Here is an 18,575-nt window from a genome sequence, read left to right as displayed (position 1 = left end):
GGACTACTGGACATGTTGGGCACTAGTAGATTCCGTTCTGGTACTAGAATTGTAAGGAAGACTGGGGGATGGAATGAAACTGGTATCCATTTTTTTCTACTCGAAAAAGCATCTTAAACAATTGAAGAAAAACCTTCTATTATTTTTAGTCTCTTCTAATCATTACTGCCCGTGACTTTTAGAGATATGGCATCTAGTCATAACAATATGTGGTAGGGGTCGTTTCTTTGCATTATCGTAACGATTGTGTAGATGATGTGCGGATAGTTTTGGAAAGAAACTCCAGATGTTCCTATGAAGAATTTGTTTTTATCGGGAACTTGATTGGAGCAGGGGAAGCAGAGTATGTTGTGATAGATGTCTAATGGTTCCTGCATTAGAAAATAATACATATCTGCGGGCCATTGGTTAGGACTATGGTTATGAAATGGATCTTGTGGTGATTGCATTAATTTTTTAGAATCAGATTGTACACCCAAGGCTCAGTGATGGATGTACCGCTTCATAGGATATATTTCAGAGAACTTGTGCTTGAACATTAGAGGAATGACACCCCAGCAAGATGAAATTGAAAATAAAATTATGTTGTGGTCCATCGTCCCTTGTGTAATTTCATGAAAAGGATTTTCAATGGGATTTTTGTGGAAGTCCATTGAGAACTGCTGCATTTAAAAAAAAAAAAAAAAATGGGTGTTTTTCTTAAAGTGAAAACAGAATATAATGCTATGCATTTCTAGTCTCTCTCCAACAAGTCATTCCAAAGATAGGAGAAAGATCAATATGTGCTGTGTTGTCTTCCAAGCTTGATCTCATGCCGTAGCTTTAGCGAGAGGAAGAAGAAGATGGACCCTGCTATAGCAGATGTTGATTAAGCTTTTTCAGTTTGTAATGCCTCCGGTACAAGATAAATGGACGAATCCAAGTTCTCTGATATATCTCATATCTGTTAAGAACTCATGTCATATATGGATTCAAGGGAATGTAGAAAAAAGCAATAGTGGAGATGTTAAATGTTAAACTCCACCGAGGAAAAAAAAAAAAAAAAAACTACTTTGCCTCTTAAGTTGTACAGCTCAATTTGACCGCTTAACAATTTTATTATTATTTTTTTTTACTTAGTGATGAAGGAAATAATTGACCTGTTTATTAATTGTATATTAAGGAGTCAACCCGTTTTGACCTGAACCTCTTTATATCAAATCAAAATCCGTAAATTTTGTATCTTGTTTGTGTTAAGTTCATAAGTCGTGTCACACGTTGGCACCCTCATCGTCATTCTCCTGGTCAATTTTTTGGGCCAAAAGCATCTCAACGACTTGTCTCATGCTGGGTCTTGCATCTTTTTCTTCCTCTGCACATTGCAGAGCAACCCCAATCAGTGTTTCCATCTTTCGTACGTCATATTTGCCTTTCAACCTTGGGTCTATGATCTCTTCAAGCCAGGACTCAGTTAAAGCAGCCCTATTCTTCTTTTCCCTCACCCACGAAACAAGCCTTTTGTGTTGTGGCTGCTCTCCATTGTCTATGTCATGGACACCCTTTGCTGCATCTTTTCCCGTCACCATCTCCAACACAACAATCCCGTAGCTATAAACATCTACTTTAGAGGTGATGGGCAGATTGAATACCCACTCCGGAGCCATGTATCCGCGGGTTCCTCTCATCCTTGAGAAACTTGGATTGTCGGGTTCTCCTCTGCTTTGTAGTGCTGACAGGCCAAAATCTGCAACCTTTGGTTGATAATTAGAGTCTAGGAATATGTTTTCAGGTTTTACATCGCAGTGTAAAACCCACTCCAAGCACTCTTCATGCAAATAAGATAGGCCTTTTGCAGTGCCCAAAGCAATTTCAAACCTTTTCTTCCAGTCAAGTGAATTGGAAGAGAGGTTGTCTGCCAATGAGCCATTCTCCATGTACTCGGACACCAAAAGCCGCTGCTTTCCCTCAGCACAGTAACCCCACATTTCTATCAAGTTCATGTGGTTAAGCCTACCAATGATGTTCACTTCTGCTAGAAATACATCTTCTCCTTGGTTAGCTTCGTAGAGTTTCTTGATTGCTGCAACTCGATTGTCCGCCAACACCCCTTTGTACACAATCCCTCCTGCACCTCTTCCAATCTCCTCGGTAAAACCCTTTGTGGCCTTCTTGAGCTCCGAATATGTAAATTTTCTGAATCCAGTGATGGCAAGAAGATAGCCTTGCTTGTCTGGACTAGAACTGTTGGGGGTTCTAATGAAGAGAAACCACACCAAAAAGATACTCACAATTTCTAGTCCACCTAATCCACATACAAACCAGAGCATGAATTTCCCGGTCCCGATTACCGGGCTTTTTAAGTATACTCTTTCCAGTAGCAGGGGACCTTCACATGAACAATTTAAACCGATTTCTTCTGCAAGATTGGCATTCGAGAGGAGATTATTTTCCGGCACTCTCAGATAGAAGCTTCCTTCAAAAGAAGGCGATCGATATCCATTCATCAATTGAATCTTGGTGTAACATTTTGAAAAACCAAGAGTCTTATCAAAGGTGTATTGGAATGCTTTGCACTCAGCCGATTCCAAGCATAACTTCTTGCATTTATCGAGTGTATAATTATCAGGGTTGTTATTATAATCATGACCATAGAAATCAAGATGGGATAGCTGCAAAAAACCATTGTTTTTCCCGAAAGAGAGATCGAATTCGGGTTCACACCCTTGAGACCAATCGGTATGATCTATCATCTTATACCCTGGAAGGCACGAGCAATTTCTGCCAATACCAAGAACATAGTTGCAAATACTGTTAGCCCCACAAACACCATGAATAGTACAAGGTTCCTGAAAGGCCTGCCACGAAACAACCCACATCTCGCCCTCCTCGTCCAAACTGTACAATCGTAGATTACCATCGTAGTCAAGTGTCAATCTTCTGTGGAGCAATTGCCCATAGTCGGCTGAAGAAAACGTAAATTTATCAGAAGAACTAAACTTGCCGAAGGAATCGAGAATTGCGATTCTACTACTGTTGAACGCAAACCTTCCGCTTTGCACGCTCGAAAGCCATGGTGCAGGCATGTAACTACTGGAAACCTCAGCCCCTTCATAAATAAGGCAGAGGACGTTATGAATATCGAAAAGAAGCTTGTAGAAGCCAGAGGAATGGTTGGACTGGCTTCTCGAGGAGACAAGCTTTGTATTTCTAGTTAGTAATTGCTGGGGAAGCAAGGTATCTGTGGGAAAGTCGAAGCTTTCCCACAAACTTTCACCTCCCAAAGTTCGTAGAACAAGATTACCAGTATCGTAAAGAACTAATTCTAAAGACGAGATAGAAATAGTGTTTGTCTCCCAGACGGTGAACTTACCGGCGTCGGTTAAGATAAGATTACCAGTTCTGAGCAGGGAGAGCTTCGATTTCCTTCCGTTAACCGGTTGGTCTCGGTTTGCCATCCAGACAACGGTGCGGTACCGACTCCTTGAGGTTCGTGAGGCGAACCATATGGCAAAGCAATAAGCATTGTCACCGACGGAGTAAAATCCAGCGGAGAACACTCCATTCGGCGAAGTCAAAACATCTTCCGGTTTCTGGCTGGAGAGAGACAAACCTTCGCTCAAAATGCGATTTGTGGATTTTGCCGGAGCAAAAAATGCTGAGAAGAGGATGAAGAAGATCAGAGTGCCCATGAACTTCAGTTCAACCAGTTTTCTGATTTGTTTTTCCCACACACTCGTTGAGTCGTAGGCGTTCAAATCTGGTTACTATACATTTAAGAAAGGGCAGTTTTGGGCCACAGAAAATTCGGTACGGAATGTGTACCGAACTGTATTTTTCTTTTCTTTTTTTTTTTCTTCAATTATTTTTTAAACTCTTTTAAATATTTTTAAAAATTAAAAATATTAAAAAGTTATTAAAAAATATTTTCTTAACTATTAAATAAAAAAATATTAAAAAAAATCGATACAAAATGTATTATATTTATTATATTTTACTTATAAAACTATCATCTAATATCACTATTACTCATCATTTTAATTTCCATCACTCTCATTATTTTATAATGGACAAGAACGCGGTTGTTTGACACGAACTCCTGAATAGTAATTTACTGATTAATTATATTTAAAGAAGTGTGTAAGTTCCATTATTATGTTCGAATAAAATGGTAAATAAGTGACTTATATTAAAAAAATTAATATTTTAATAATAAATTTCATATTTTTTTAAAAAGAATATACATAATAAGTGATGTTTTGACACGTCAACGTTATAAATAGCTTAACTTTTAAAAAAATATAATTACAAGGAGTAAATTAGTAGTGTAAAGTTATTAGTTATTTTTTTTTAAATGAGATGAGATGAGTTGAAGTAAAAATTAAAAGTTGAATAAAATATTATTAGAATATATATTTTTAATATTATTTATATTTAGAGATTTGAAAAAATTAAATTATTTATTTTATTTTATATAAAATTTTAAAAAAATTATAATAATTAAATAAAATAAAATAAAAATAATTATTAAAATAAATGAGGCGTAATTGGTCCTAGGGCTTCTACCCGCATGGTGCGGGGCGGGGGATGCCCTTCCCCGCACCCCGCCCCGCACCATGCGGGGTTGGGGATTTCCCCACCGCCCCCCGCCCCCGGGAGGCGGGGCGGGGTCCCCCGCCCCGGTGCCGGGGGCGGGGGAAAAACCCCCACCCGCCCCGCCCCCCGCCATTATGTTAAAAAAAAAATTTTTTTGGTCTAAAAATATTTTTTTAGACCAAAATTATAATATATTTTAAATAATAAATTAAAATTTATAAATATAAAAAAATATAAACTCATTAGAGTTAGATTTTGGATTGATTTGGCCTCCTAGGCCAATCTTTATATAGGAGGCCAAGGCAATACAATAGTCATCCTTAAGCAATGTGGGACTTAGTAGTAAGTCCCACATTGCTTAAGGATGACTATTGTATTGCCTTGACCTCCTATATAAAGATTGGCCTAGGAGGCCAAAACAATCCAATGACTTGAATATAATTTTAAGTCTTTTATAAATTGTGTATATCTATATACAATATATTTATTTAATATATATAAATAAAATTTTTTTTTTAATGTGGGGCGGGGGCGGGGTGGGGGCGGGGGCGGGGCGGGGCCCCGCTGGGGTCATCCCGCCCCCCGCCCCCGCTATACCCTCTCTATGCGAGGCGGGGGACCCCGCCCCCGCATGGGCGGAGCGGGTTAGCCCGCCCGCCCATGTAGGGGCGGGGCGGAAGCCGGGCGGGGCAGCGGGGCCGGGGGCGGGGCCCCGCTGCCCACCCCTAATTGGTCCCCACAACTTCCTCCTTTTATAAAGGCAGTGTAGTCCAGAAGATATGAAACACTAGCACTAGATATAACCAATAATGATGGACGAGTAGTTGGTGGAAACAATAAATGCCCAGAAATCAATAGCTGGCATGCACGTGCTTATAGTCACGTGCCCATTGGCTGAGCTGAACAGTTCCATACCTTTCTCGGAAGTTACTGTTTTCTTTTCAAAAATTTTATTTATCGTTTTTATACATCACAACACATCACTCATAACTTTTTATTAAAAAAATCTTTTTGTAAGCAGGTTGGTATTAAATCGCGTATCAATATTAATATAAGATATCAATTTAATAAAATAATAATAATTAAAAAAATAATAATTTTTATGAGACAAATGATTCTTTTTTCTCAAATATTTTTTAATTTTTTTTAATAAAAAAGAGACATGTCAGCGTCGGTATACAGTTTGGTATACCAAATTGCTTGCATATAGCAAGGTTTTTTTTTATTTTTATTTTTTTTCTTATCAAATGTATGATATATAGATGATAATTAAAAGAACCCAATTATTTGAAAAAAAAAATAGTTCAAGAACTTAATTAGTTATTTTTTTTAAATGAGAGAGTGTAAAACTAAAATTATATCAAACGTTATTCAAACAATGAAAGAAACTCTCAACCACACAATTGATGATGGTGTTGGGAGGCTTGTTAGCAGCTAGAGGACGAGCGTCTGACATGAAAAGTGCACAACTCTATAGGAGAAAATAAAGGAAGAAGTTGAGAGACTTGAGACTTTGCCCATTTCAATGGTTTTAATGCTTTGATACATGCTCAAAATTAGATCATTAAATGGGATAAACTCCAGACTTGGAACTTAAAGACCTCTTTGATACATTCCCACTCCTTTCGAAGACCGTCCCATAGAAGTTTATGCTGAAATTTCTCTTCAATTCTCTCTCTCTCTCTCTCTCTCTCTCTCTCTCTCTCTCTCATGTGATTGGAATAGAAGAATGGATCTTAAGGGACTCAAAGTAGAAGAACTCTTTGCAAAAATAGAAAAGTGAGCTTTTTTAGCTACAATTTAGGTTAATTGTTGTTTTTAATTGAAATAACCTTCCACTTGCTTCATGGATCTTGGATCTCTAATATGGTAGTTATCTTCCTATATATCTTCCTTGTGAAAGGGTACATACAAGATGAAGTAGGATTTAAATCTTGATTAACAAAAAAGAAAATTGTCCATGAAAGCAAATACTCACTCGATTAGTAAATGACACATAGCCGACAAAACTCTACTCGACTTGGCTAATGCTCATTAAGGTTCACTTGTTTATGCCCAAATCATCTCATTAACTCAACTTGATTAAACATCATTCGTATATTGATAAATATATAAATACACCTATGTATATATACATATATATGTATTAGCTAATAATATAAGCATAACACTTTTATAATTGAATATATAATATATATATAACCTAATTATTTATGCCTATATATTGAATATACTTTATAGCTATATTTTATAATTTATACAATAATTAGTCGATAAAATTTAATAATTTCATATACTAGTATGTGGGAAATATATATAAAATAGATATATGTTATCACATTATGTGTGTATTTTAATAATTTATGTATGCATATAATATATTGTTATTATTGATAAATATAAACTAGATAGATATTAATTATTTATAAATTTTTAAAATCTTATAATTCAATAGAGGTTTTACTTGTTAGTTGTACAAATTTAATATTAGATTTTTTATATTTATTTAATTTATTAATTATTAAATCTTATTAAAAAAAATAAACAACTCAAGACAAACACCAAAACTGAAGCTCGAGTTCGAGTTGAGAGTTTAGCTTACCCAATCGAGCTCGAACAAAGATTAAATAAAAATCTCAAACTCGAGTTTTTTGAATTGAGCCGAGCTTTGCAAACCAAAAACTAGCTCCGCTTAATGAAGGATGATGTCATCAATTCTAATTTATATTTGGCAATCTATCGCTATATCTCTTTAAGATAGCAAAAGGAGGGACGGATGGTGGATTCACTCATTACGGTTGTTGGATATATATATGCTTATTATCTTATAGTATTAAGAAACTTTTATGCACTATACTTTCGTAATATTATGTAAAGTGTGACACTTTTATCATCATTAAATTATCTTTTATCTTATAATGGTGGGATAAAAATAGAATGAGAGAGTAATTTATAGATTTCCATTTTTATTTATTTTTTCTTTTCTCTTTCCTAGTAGAAAATTATAAATATTGGACGTTTGGGACTTGACTTATTAGTGGACGCATATGATATTAAGTTTGGCTGTGATTTCTATTTCAATCAAGATCAGACTCATGTTATCAGTCGAATAGAGATCTCTTAAAACTCTAGGACTTAAGTGTGAGAAATATAGAAAAATAAATAGAGCTCCAAAACATTTGTTTAGTATTGAATATTGTCCGATAAATTGAGGCTTCGTTTGGATCATCAACATATCTCAACTCATCTCAACTTATCATTACAATTTTTTCAAATTTCAATATAAAATATAATAAACAATTCAACTTTTTCAAATCTCAAAATAATAATAATATTAAAAAAATAATATTCTAACAATATTTTATCATCTCAACTAAATTTAATTCAACTCACTTCAACATTCAAATACAATATCACTCGAATAGCTATAAATGTTATGAGATCTATTTAACTCACTATTGACCCTAAAATTCGGGAAAAAAAATAATCAGGATTCAAATCCTTCTCAGCCATCTTACTAGCCATAATAGCATTGAATTCAGCATCATAGCGTTTGAATTATGGGCAGTTCACAAAATCTGAAATGCAGGAGAAACCAGATTTTGCTTATGACTTTTATCAACCCTTCGCAGTTCACACCACTACTAGTCCGTATTAGATTAACCACCTAGGTTTTTTTTTTCTGTTTGGGATTTAGAAAGAAATGGTTAAGACAAATTAAAATAAAACGGAAAAAAACTTAAGAAATAAAATGAAATTTGCCAAGACTAAAAAACAAACTAAATTTAGGGAGAAAAAATACAATTTAAAAACATCTTAAAGAAAAACATCAAGTTAGGGGCAAAAAAGGATGGTAACGTATTATTATTGTTTTAGAATTTAAAAAAATTTGAATTGAAATTTAAAAATTTTGAATTATTTATTATATTCTGTATCAAAACTTAAAAAACTTGAAACGATAAAATAAGACTAGATAAGAAGTTGGTCTCTTATCCGACTTGTCAAACCCATCCTAGGGGAAAAATTCTATTCTTAGGCCGGTTTTATGAGCACGCACCACACACAATTTGATGTGGCAAACCCGGTCTAAAAGAAGTCCAGTCCAATTGGAGCAGCTCATTCCAATGAATTGATCATGCCCTAGCTCCAAGTTATTTCCAGCATGATTGCGGTATTGTTTGGCTTTCTCTAACATTTTTTTTTTTTTTTTTTGGTGTTTCCTGGTATTTCAACGACACAAATTTTCCAGTGACTCTAACACCAATTTGGTGTTGAATTAACATCTATGGGCTTGGTGTTATTATTTCTATATATATTTTTTTTTTTTCCTTCCCTGACTATGAATCTATGGACTTCAAGCAATCAATATTTCGTTTATGGACTATATAATGCAAGTTCTGCTGCATGTACAAATCAAGATGTTCCAGCTTGAGGGAAAGAATTAGAAGTACTATTTCACCCATGTAATTATGTTATATTAAAACTATTTTAGTTTGTTGGCTAATAAGTTTTGGCTCTTTTATAATAGAGCTCATTCTATGTAAAGAAGAATACTGCAATACAATTTAGATTTATCATTTTTCAATCATTCATTTTTTCTGATTTTTCAGTAGCTTTTCTTCACTCTAACTCCAATTTTGACAAAGATGCTACCCAAAATTAATTTTTGGGGAATGCTAATATTTCTCGATATTTTTTAATTTATTTTTAAATGACCAAACTTATCGGGTGACAAAATATTAAGTTATATACAACCTTACTACTGAAATTAAGTGCTTGGGAGGCTAGCTTACATTTCTATTTTTTAGCTAACTCATTACAATTGCTTGAAGTCACAATTGACCTTATGCATGCAGACTCGGCCTAAAAGGGACCGCACAAAAGAAAGATGGATGATCTCAGTCACAATAGTTAAATTTGTGCCCATTGGCATACATCGCAAAGTCAAAAATGAAATTGTTAAGGCCTGTTCAAGACCATCTCTTCGATGTGATCACAAACTCAATTGGCCTTGTAGCAACAGTTTTAGCTATCAAAATCTTCTAGTGGGTTGATCATGTTGGTGCTTTGTATTGTATTAATAGAAAAATTATAAATGAATCCTTTGGCCGTAATTATAATTGTTGAATTCTCTATAAATATCTTGTAAATGTATGCTTTGTAAGATTTGAGTATGGCTATGAATGTTAAATTATTTGATTTGAGAGAATGGTACTGTACGTGTACATGTGCTTGGTTTAGTTTTTGTGAGAATGGTATTGCTTGGATGAATGGATATTAGTTGCTTGCAAATGGAAATTGAGTTATATCAGTTGATTTGGAAATGGAAAACTGAGTAGGGAAAGAGACAGGGGATTCACAAGCAGCAAAACTGAGTTGGAAAGTAGAATTAGGGCATACTATCATTTTCCAATGCCAAATGTCTGTACAACAGCACCAATCATTAGATATTACCAACTTCCTGTCATGTACTATCACTCTAAAAAAGACCCTAACAACACATTACCCACATGTTCATACTCAGGTACATCCCACCAAATCTCCAGACTTAATTTCCTCCTAAAGGATATTAATCCAACACCTATTCTAATCCAACAGAAAAATAATCTACCTAGAAAGAGTTTAAATACAAGAACATTTTTTTTATAATCTATCTGGAAAGAAAATTTTTATATTTCAATAAACATCAAGATTAACCAACTTTAAGAATACAAAGATTTCAAAGTATAATAGGTAATCAACAAATCAGTCCATCACATTCTTTACAACCATAACAAATTTCATTACAAAGCCTCACAGGCACAAGTCCAGTTTACATTATTCACAATCACAATAAGTTTCATCGCAAAACCTCGCACAAGAAGTCCGGTTTAAAGAAGTCCGGTTTACATTCTTGTCGCACAACACTCTCAAGCCTTGGCCCAATTATACAAAGCTAGCGCATTCATTTTGTAAAATATCAAAAAATAAAATAAAATAAAATAAAATCACTTCTTGTATAAGAGACGGCTTTTAGAAAAAAAGTCTACACTGACGCTTGCACACTTTTATACTTAGCATCACTCAGTAATACAAGTGGCCCTTCTAAACAATATATGCAGCTTCAACACCTACAAAACTTAGCTCATTCCTCTGTATCTCATGTGTCTTTCATAATCGAATTGAATCCAAAAGTGATTGGAGTCAGGGACCTCAATGGCGATTAATTTATTTTTCCAGTGATACAAGTCTATCGTAGGCAATTGGAGAGAAGAAAAAACAATAAAACCATTGTTGCTGTCGCATGAGAGTATTGAAGTTCAAAGAGCGAATTTATTTTCTCAAAAAAGTATGGCACATCATTATTTTTTTTAATGAACTCTAAGCAAGGATATCATAATTCATTGCTACAACAACGGCAGAAAATGAATCATCTTTCTGGGTCTAATTTTCTTTTTCATTTTGTTCTGGGTAGCAGAAAATCAATCGAGTCTTTCTTCATCTATGCCATGCCTGCCATCACTGTTGATCATTTTCTTGGGCTAAAAGCATCTCAACTACTTGTCTCATGCTGGGTCTTGCATCCTTTTCTTCCTCTGCACATTGCAGAGCAACCCCAATCAGAGTTTCCAACTTTCCTGACTCATATTTGCCTTCCAACCTTGGGTCTATGATCTCTTCAAGCCAGGACTTAGTTGAAGTCACCCTATTCTTCTTTTCCCTCACCCACGACACAAGCCTTTTATGCTGTGGCTCCCCTCCACTGTCTATGGCATGGACACCCTTTGCTACATCCTTTCCCGTCAGCATCTCCAACACAACAATCCCGTAGCTATAAACATCAACTTTAGAGGTGATTGGCAGATTGAATACCCACTCCGGAGCCATGTATCCGCGGGTTCCTCTCATCTTCGAGAAACTTGAATTGTCAGGCTCTCCTCTGCTTTGTAGTTTGGACAGCCCAAAATCTGCCACCTTTGGTTGATAATTAGAGTCTAGGAATATGTTTTCAGGTTTTACATCACAGTGTAAAACCCACTCCAAGCACTCTTCATGCAAATAAGACAGGCCTTTTGCAGTGCCCAAAGCAATTTCAAACCTTTTCTTCCAGTCAAGTGAATTGGAAGACAGGTTGTCTGCCAATGAACCATGTTCCATGTACTCGGACACCAAAAGCCTGTGCTTTCCCTCCGCACAATAACCCCACATTTCTATCAAGTTCATGTGGTTAAGCCTACCAATGATGCTCACTTCAGCTAGAAATACATCTTCTCCTTGGTTAGCTTCGTAGAGTTGCTTGATTGCTGCAACTCGATTGTCTGCCAACACCCCTTTGTACACAATCCCTCCTGCACCTCTCCCAATCTCCTCAGTAAAACCCTTTGTGGCCTTCTTGAGCTCGGAATATGTAAATTTTCTGAATCCAGTGATGGCAAGAAGATAGCCTTGCTTGTCTGCACTAGAACTTTTGGGGGTTCTAATCAAGAGAAACCACACCAAAAAGATACCCACAATTTCTAGTCCTCCTAATCCACATACAAACCAAAGCATGAATTTCACCGTCCCGTTTACCCGGTTTTTTAGGTATGCTCTTCCCAGTAGCAGGGGACCTTCACTTGAACAATTTAAACGGATTTCTTCTACAAGATTGATGTTGGTGAGGAGATTATTTTCCGGCACTCTCAGATAGAAGCTTCCGTCAAAAGAAGGCAAAAGATGTCCATTCATCAATAGAATCTTGGGGTAACAATTTGAATAACCAATAGTCGTGCCAAATGTGTATTGGAATGCTTTGCACTCGGCCAATTCCAAACATAACTTCTTGCATTGATCAAGTGTATAATTGGGGTAGTTATTGTAATCATAACCATAGAAATCAAGATGGGATATCAGCAAAAAATCAAACACGTTCTTCTCAAAAGAGAGATCAAATTCGGGTTCACACCCTTGAGACCAATCGGTATGATTTATCATCTTATATCCAGGAAGGCACGAGCAATTTCTGCCAATACCAGGAACATAGCTGCATATACTGTTAGCTCCACAAACACCATGAATAATACAAGGTACCTGAAAGGCCTGCCATGAAACAACCCACTTCTCGCCCTCCTCGTCCCAACTGTACAATCGAAGATTACCATCGTAATCAAGTGTCAATCTTCTATGGAGCAATTGCCCAAAGTCGGCTGACGAAAATGTAAATTTATCGGAAGAACTAAAGTTCCCGAAGGAATCAAGCACAGCGATTCTACTACTGTTGTACGCGAACCTTCCGGCTTGCCAGCGCAAAAGCCATGGTTCAGGCCAGTAAATACTGGAAACCTTTGCCCCATCATAAAGAAGGCAGAGGACGTTATCATTATCGAAAAGAAGCTTGTAGAAGCCAGAGGAATGGTTGGTCTGGCTTCTCGAGGAGACAAGCTTTGTATTTCTAGTTAGTAATTGCTGGGGAAGCAAGGTATCTGTGGGAAAGTCGAAGCTTTCCCACAAATTTTCACCTCCCAAAGTTCGTAGGACAAGATTACCAGTATCGTAAAGATGTAATTCTACAGAGGCTAGAGAAATAGTGTTTGTCTCCCAGACGGTAAACTCACCGGCATCGGTTAAGATAAGATTACCAGTTCTGAGCAGGCAGAGCTTCGATTTCCTTCCGTTAACTGGTTGGTCTCGGTTGACCATCCAGACAACCGTGCGGCCCTGAATCCTTGAGGGTCGGGAGGTGAACCATATGGCAAAGCAATAAGCATTGTCACCGACAGAGTAAAATCCAGTGGAGAACACTCCATTCGGCGAAGTCAAAACATCTTCCGGTTTCTCGCTGGAGAGAGACAAACCTTTGCTCAAAGTGCTATTTGTAGATGTCGCCGGAGCAAACAATGCCGAGAAGAGGATGAACAGGATCAGAGTACCTATGAACTTCATGGAATGGAAGTTCAAAGGGAGATGCGGCGTAGGAAAGATGCGCAGAGACGCACGCAGAACGGCAGATGTGAGACTGGTCCTTACCCTTTACTTCTAGCTCGTTTTGTGTTTTTAATTCATAATTGTTTGGGTGGGTGAGATTCGAAGCTAAATGCCCTGCACAAGTTGACGAAGCAATGACAGCGACGTGCGTCTGGACTTTGGAATGGTTTGGAAGAGATGAGCTGCTATGGTTTGTAAATATTAAAATAAAAATTAAATTATTTATTATATTTTAAAATTATTTTATAATTTAAAAAAATTAAATTATTTATTATATTTTATTTATAAATTTAAGAAAATTATAATAATTAGATGAGATGAGTTGAAGTAAGTTTTGAATTCAAACGAGATATAAGTCATCGGTGCTATAATTAAAAAAGAGCAATACAAACGATGTGAAATTTGTGAAATTTGTGTGAATAATAAGAGATTATGTAATTTTTCCATTAAAAAGAGTAATTAGATAATTATAGGTAATGCAAACGATGTGATCTATCTTAAAAAGAATTAATTTTTTATTTAATTTTAAATCTTATATTTTTGCACAACTAATTACATCTTTTATCAGTTATTTAAACTGAAATTGCCTTAAGTTGGGGCATAATCTCAATTTGAGTCCCTATTTTGGTCTTTGTTTCGACTGTTTGACTCATAGAAAATTGAAAAACAGAAATACGTACGAGGATGGCAGCCTGCAGATTTTAGAGTCCAAGCACTGTTTTTGTAAGTATTCCTAGTACTCATGATGTCTCAGTTTGTTTTGATCAGTCTGAGCTAGTATTTTCTAGTTTGTAGCTTTTCAAACCAATTTCTAATTCCCATGGATCTCTTCTAGTCTCTCTGAGAAGGATCCAATGCAATTATAGACTCATACCGTAAATTAGTGACTTGAATTCAGAGTTTCTTCAGTACAGGCTTAGGTATCAAACACTATGTTTTCATGTGACTCCATACAAAACTGTGACAGTTGTTCTGCGTACATCTCTTGTCTCGTTTGTTTTCAAGAAACATCTCATCTCATCTCATTTTATTTCACTTTATCATTACAACTTTTTTAAATCCCTACATAAAATAAAATAAACAATTCAACTTTTTCAAATTTCAAAACAAAAATAATATTAAAAAATATATTCTAACAATATTTTATTCAACTTTTTAACTTTAATCTCATCTCATCTCATCTCATTTCTGAAAACAAACGAACCCTTAAACCCACAAAACAAAATCCTAAATGCTGCTAAGCTAGTCTTTATGACATATTTTAAAGAATTTTTTATGTCCATATGATTGAAAGAATATCCACTGGTGCATGTATGGCAATAACAAGCTAGTTTCTCACCTTCATCGGGTCTAGAATTCTTGACCACTTCAAGATTAGAAATGAATCAAATGATATTTACAATTTTAAATTATATAAATTCCGTGCATTCTTTTAAAAAAAAAAGTAAATTTTCGATCCAAATGAAAATATTATTTTTGTAAAAATAAACACAAATTACTTTTTTTTAATTAGAGTGTGCGAAACTTACCCACCTAATAATAATAGTACCCAACATTACTCAAACCATCAAAAAAAACTCTCAATCACATTGTTGATGATGGAGTTGGGAGTCTTGTTTGTAGCTAGAGGACAAGCGTCTGACATGAAAAATTGCATTGCCCCATTGAACCACTTGGGTGGGTATATGGTTTCTAACAACGTTACCGCCATGATCTCTACCCATAAATTCTGAAAGGAATGCGAAACAGAGGGAAGGAATTTCATGGGTCGAAAGGGAGAACTCAAAGGGAAAAACTAAAAGAGTAGTTCAAATATGAAGTGACTAAAAACAAAATATGCAGGAAAAAAAAATGTCTGAAATTGTTTTTTTTACACAATTGTTATAGAGCTTGGGTGTGGAATTCAGAGTTTGAGCTAGGAATTTCCCTTCAATTCTCCTCTCTCTTTTTTTCATGAGATTCAAATAGAAGAATGGATCTTATAAACAATGGAAAAATTAGAGAACCAAAAAGACTTATGTTTAGGTCTCGTTTAGATACAAGAAGTATTTTATTTCATCTCATCTGATTATTATAACTTTTTCAAATTCTCACATAAAATATAAAATATAATAAATAATTTAATTTTTTCAAACTCCAAAATTATAATAATATTAAAATAATATTCTAATAATATTTTATTTAACTTTCAATTTTTATCTCAACTCATCTTATCTCAACTCGCTATCCAAACTGCATCTAAATTTAAGCTTAGTAAGTGGGTGGAAGGAACCATTGCATGAAAATGCATATTTTTTTTAAACTTTGAGATTTCTATATAATATAATTTTAAATTTTACATAATTGTCTTTCCTACACAAAGTTATTGAATTAACTAACTTCAAGGGAGCTTCAATTTCTTGCCTTACCAGATAGTTATGGCACCAAGAGAGTTTTTATGGCTCAATTTCTCAACTTTGTTGTTATAATCATTATGACGAAAAAATCTATTTACTTTGCCACAAAAGCTTCCCCTATGGTTCGAAAATTACATCGTCACAAGTGTTAGTGTATATATTAGTGATAGTCTATATATGTCATGTGAGTCCCACATTGGTTAATTGTTTAGGTTAGTTGTTTTTAGCTATAATTTAGGTTTCTTTCAATTGAAATACCCAATCCACTTGCAACATGGGTCCTGTTTGGATTGAGAACAACTCATCTCATCATTACAACTTTCTCAAATTTTCATATAAAATATAATAAACAATTCAACTTTTTTAAATTACAATTCAACTTTTTTCAAATCTCAAAACAGTAATAATACTAAAAAATAATATTTTAACAATATTTTATTCAACTTTTAACTTTTATTTAAAATTATCTCATCTCATCTCACTATCCAAACGGAAGCTCTCCACTATGGTAGTTATCTTCCTTTAGTTCAATGGGGCAATGCAATTTTTTTCTTCTCTATTCGTCCTAGGTTTGACTCCATATTGCACGGTACCTCCCCCTCACCTTGCTCACTGTGAGCGGGTATGGTGGTATTACTAGATACAACATTCTTTCATCGCAAATCGTCGTTCTCCTTCTTCAAGATCTCCATGGCTTCCGACGCCTACTTTAGTTTTTCTTCGGTTGCTGCTAGTCGTGCCTCCACGAATGTTGGCAACGTATCCATTGCTCGGCTTGCTAAGGAACGTGTTACAGTTGGCATGTAAGAACCACGTAAAGATAAATGAATCCCACAAATGGTGCCATTGTAAAGGACATATCTCACTTCCCGTCTGCAATCGTTTACCTACGAGATGACAAGAAGTTTTGGCTTGATACGCCTGGAAAACTCCGATACTTGAGTCAATAAGTGTAACAAACAATTCAGAATTCAAAAGGGAGAGCGATCGATTACTATCAAGGGTTACCTAGTATATATAGATTCCAACGTGATGCCTATATGATGTAGAGTTTATAAGTGTGGATCATTACCCAGTAATCGAAGTGATCATGTATCTGCATAAAATCTCTATCTTCCCATGAAAGGTGGCATGTAGTGTGTGTGTGTGTGTGACTTTGCTAGGCCTTGGACTCTCTAATTCCCTTAAGTTAACAAAGAGCTTTCTATACTAGGCTTCTTTTATATTGGGCTTTTAACACAGAATGGACCCTCAACTAAAATAGGCCCTCCAACAACTTTATCAAATTCTCACATAAAATACAATAAACAATTCAACTTTTTAAATCTCAATTAAATTTTTTCAAATCTCAAAAAAATAATAATATTAAAAAATAATATTCTAACAATATTTTATTCAACTTTTAATTTTTATTTAAAACTATCACATCTCATCTCACAATTCAAACAGAAGCTTTCCACTATGGTAGTTATCTTCCTATATATCTTCCTTTAGTTCCTTGTGAAAGGGTACATACAAGATGAAGTGGGATTTGAATCTTGATGAACAAAATAAATTGTATTCCCCATCTGTCAATCGAGACAATCTTAGATAAAATAACTTTCAATTTTTATATTATCAGATTCAAATCAATAGGCTTTATGTTTAAAGTTCCAGTGAAAATTTGTGCAAAGACCTGGTTTTAAACGGGTGTGTTAATGAATTTAGCCATATCTACTGATATGTCATTAAGTTATAGTATTAAGAAAATTTTATGCACTACACTTTCATCCTATTATATATCTAAAAAGTCAGACACTTTTATAATCATGTGACTATCCTTCATCTCATAGTAGTGAAATAAAAATAGAATGAAAGTGTAATTTATAAGATTTTCATTTCAATTTTTCTTCTTTTCTCTTTCCTAGCAGAAAATTATAAATATTTGATGTTTGAGACTTGACTTATTAGTGGACTCATATGATATTGAGTTTGGCTGTGATTTCTATCTGAATGATAAAACTCATGCTATCAGTCAAATAGAGGTCTTTTGCAAGGTTTTTGACGGAATTCTAGGATCTGTGTAATTCTATATATAATTATGAAATACGTAAACATCAAGTAATCACTTTGAAAAAGAGTAATGTCTACTATTAAAAAATTAATTTTTTTTTTATATGAGTCCCAAGTTTTATTCACTTCTTTCAAAACGATTACGCGGCGATTATATCATTCACGATTGTAAATATCTTTTTTCACCCTCAAATTCGAAAAAATAAACAAATCTAGAAGATTCAAATTCATCTCAGCCATCTTACTTGTCATAATAGCGTTGAATTCAGCATCATAGGGTGTGAATTATGGGCAGTTCTCAAAATCAGAAATGCAAAAGAAACCATATTTTGCTTATGGCTTTTATGAATCCTTCACAGTTCACACCACTTATACTAGTCCGTATTAGACTTGACCACCTAGAATTTGTTTTTTCTGTTCTGGATTAAAAAAGAAATGGTTAAGAAAAATTAAAATAAGGCGGAAAAGACATAAGAAATAAAACGTTGGCAAGCATGCTAGCTAGGGCTGTAAAATAACAAGCTACTTGACAACCAGCTATCGAATCGAATTCGAATCGAATATTAAATGAGACATTCGTAAACATAAAATTAAATTCGATTATTAAACGAT

At 34.9% G+C, this 18,575-nt stretch overlaps 3 protein-coding genes across 3 annotated transcripts in view; all 3 read right to left on the bottom strand.

Annotated features, from left to right (window-relative positions):
- Positions 1-1,250: 1,250 nt before the first annotated feature.
- Positions 1,251-3,718, bottom strand: LOC121244119 (putative receptor protein kinase ZmPK1). The gene is made up of 2 exons (XM_041142167.1): positions 3,350-3,718; positions 1,251-3,085 (listed from the first exon to the last, which is right to left on the bottom strand). Exons 1-2 carry the CDS (start codon positions 3,666-3,668, stop codon positions 1,251-1,253), a joined length of 2,154 nt encoding a protein of 717 aa, XP_040998101.1. The 5' UTR covers positions 3,669-3,718.
- Positions 3,719-10,829: 7,111 nt separating this feature from the next.
- On the bottom strand, positions 10,830-13,579 carry LOC121243881 (putative receptor protein kinase ZmPK1). The gene has a single exon (XM_041141948.1). It carries the CDS (start codon positions 13,471-13,473, stop codon positions 11,071-11,073), a length of 2,403 nt encoding a protein of 800 aa, XP_040997882.1. The 5' UTR covers positions 13,474-13,579; the 3' UTR covers positions 10,830-11,070.
- Positions 10,830-18,575, bottom strand: part of LOC121243880 (putative receptor protein kinase ZmPK1) — a 30,795-nt gene continuing 23,049 nt past the window's right edge. Inside the window, exons 3-4 of the mRNA XM_041141947.1 lie at positions 18,287-18,295; positions 10,830-11,003 (exon numbers count right to left, since the gene is read on the bottom strand). The gene's annotated coding sequence lies outside the window, so the exon portion shown is untranslated. The remainder of the gene's footprint in view (positions 11,004-18,286; positions 18,296-18,575) is intronic.

This window comes from Juglans microcarpa x Juglans regia, chromosome 8S (assembly GCF_004785595.1).
Source record: "Juglans microcarpa x Juglans regia isolate MS1-56 chromosome 8S, Jm3101_v1.0, whole genome shotgun sequence".
Taxonomy (NCBI): domain Eukaryota; kingdom Viridiplantae; phylum Streptophyta; class Magnoliopsida; order Fagales; family Juglandaceae; genus Juglans; species Juglans microcarpa x Juglans regia.
This window is presented reverse-complemented; position numbering and strand designations above follow the sequence as displayed.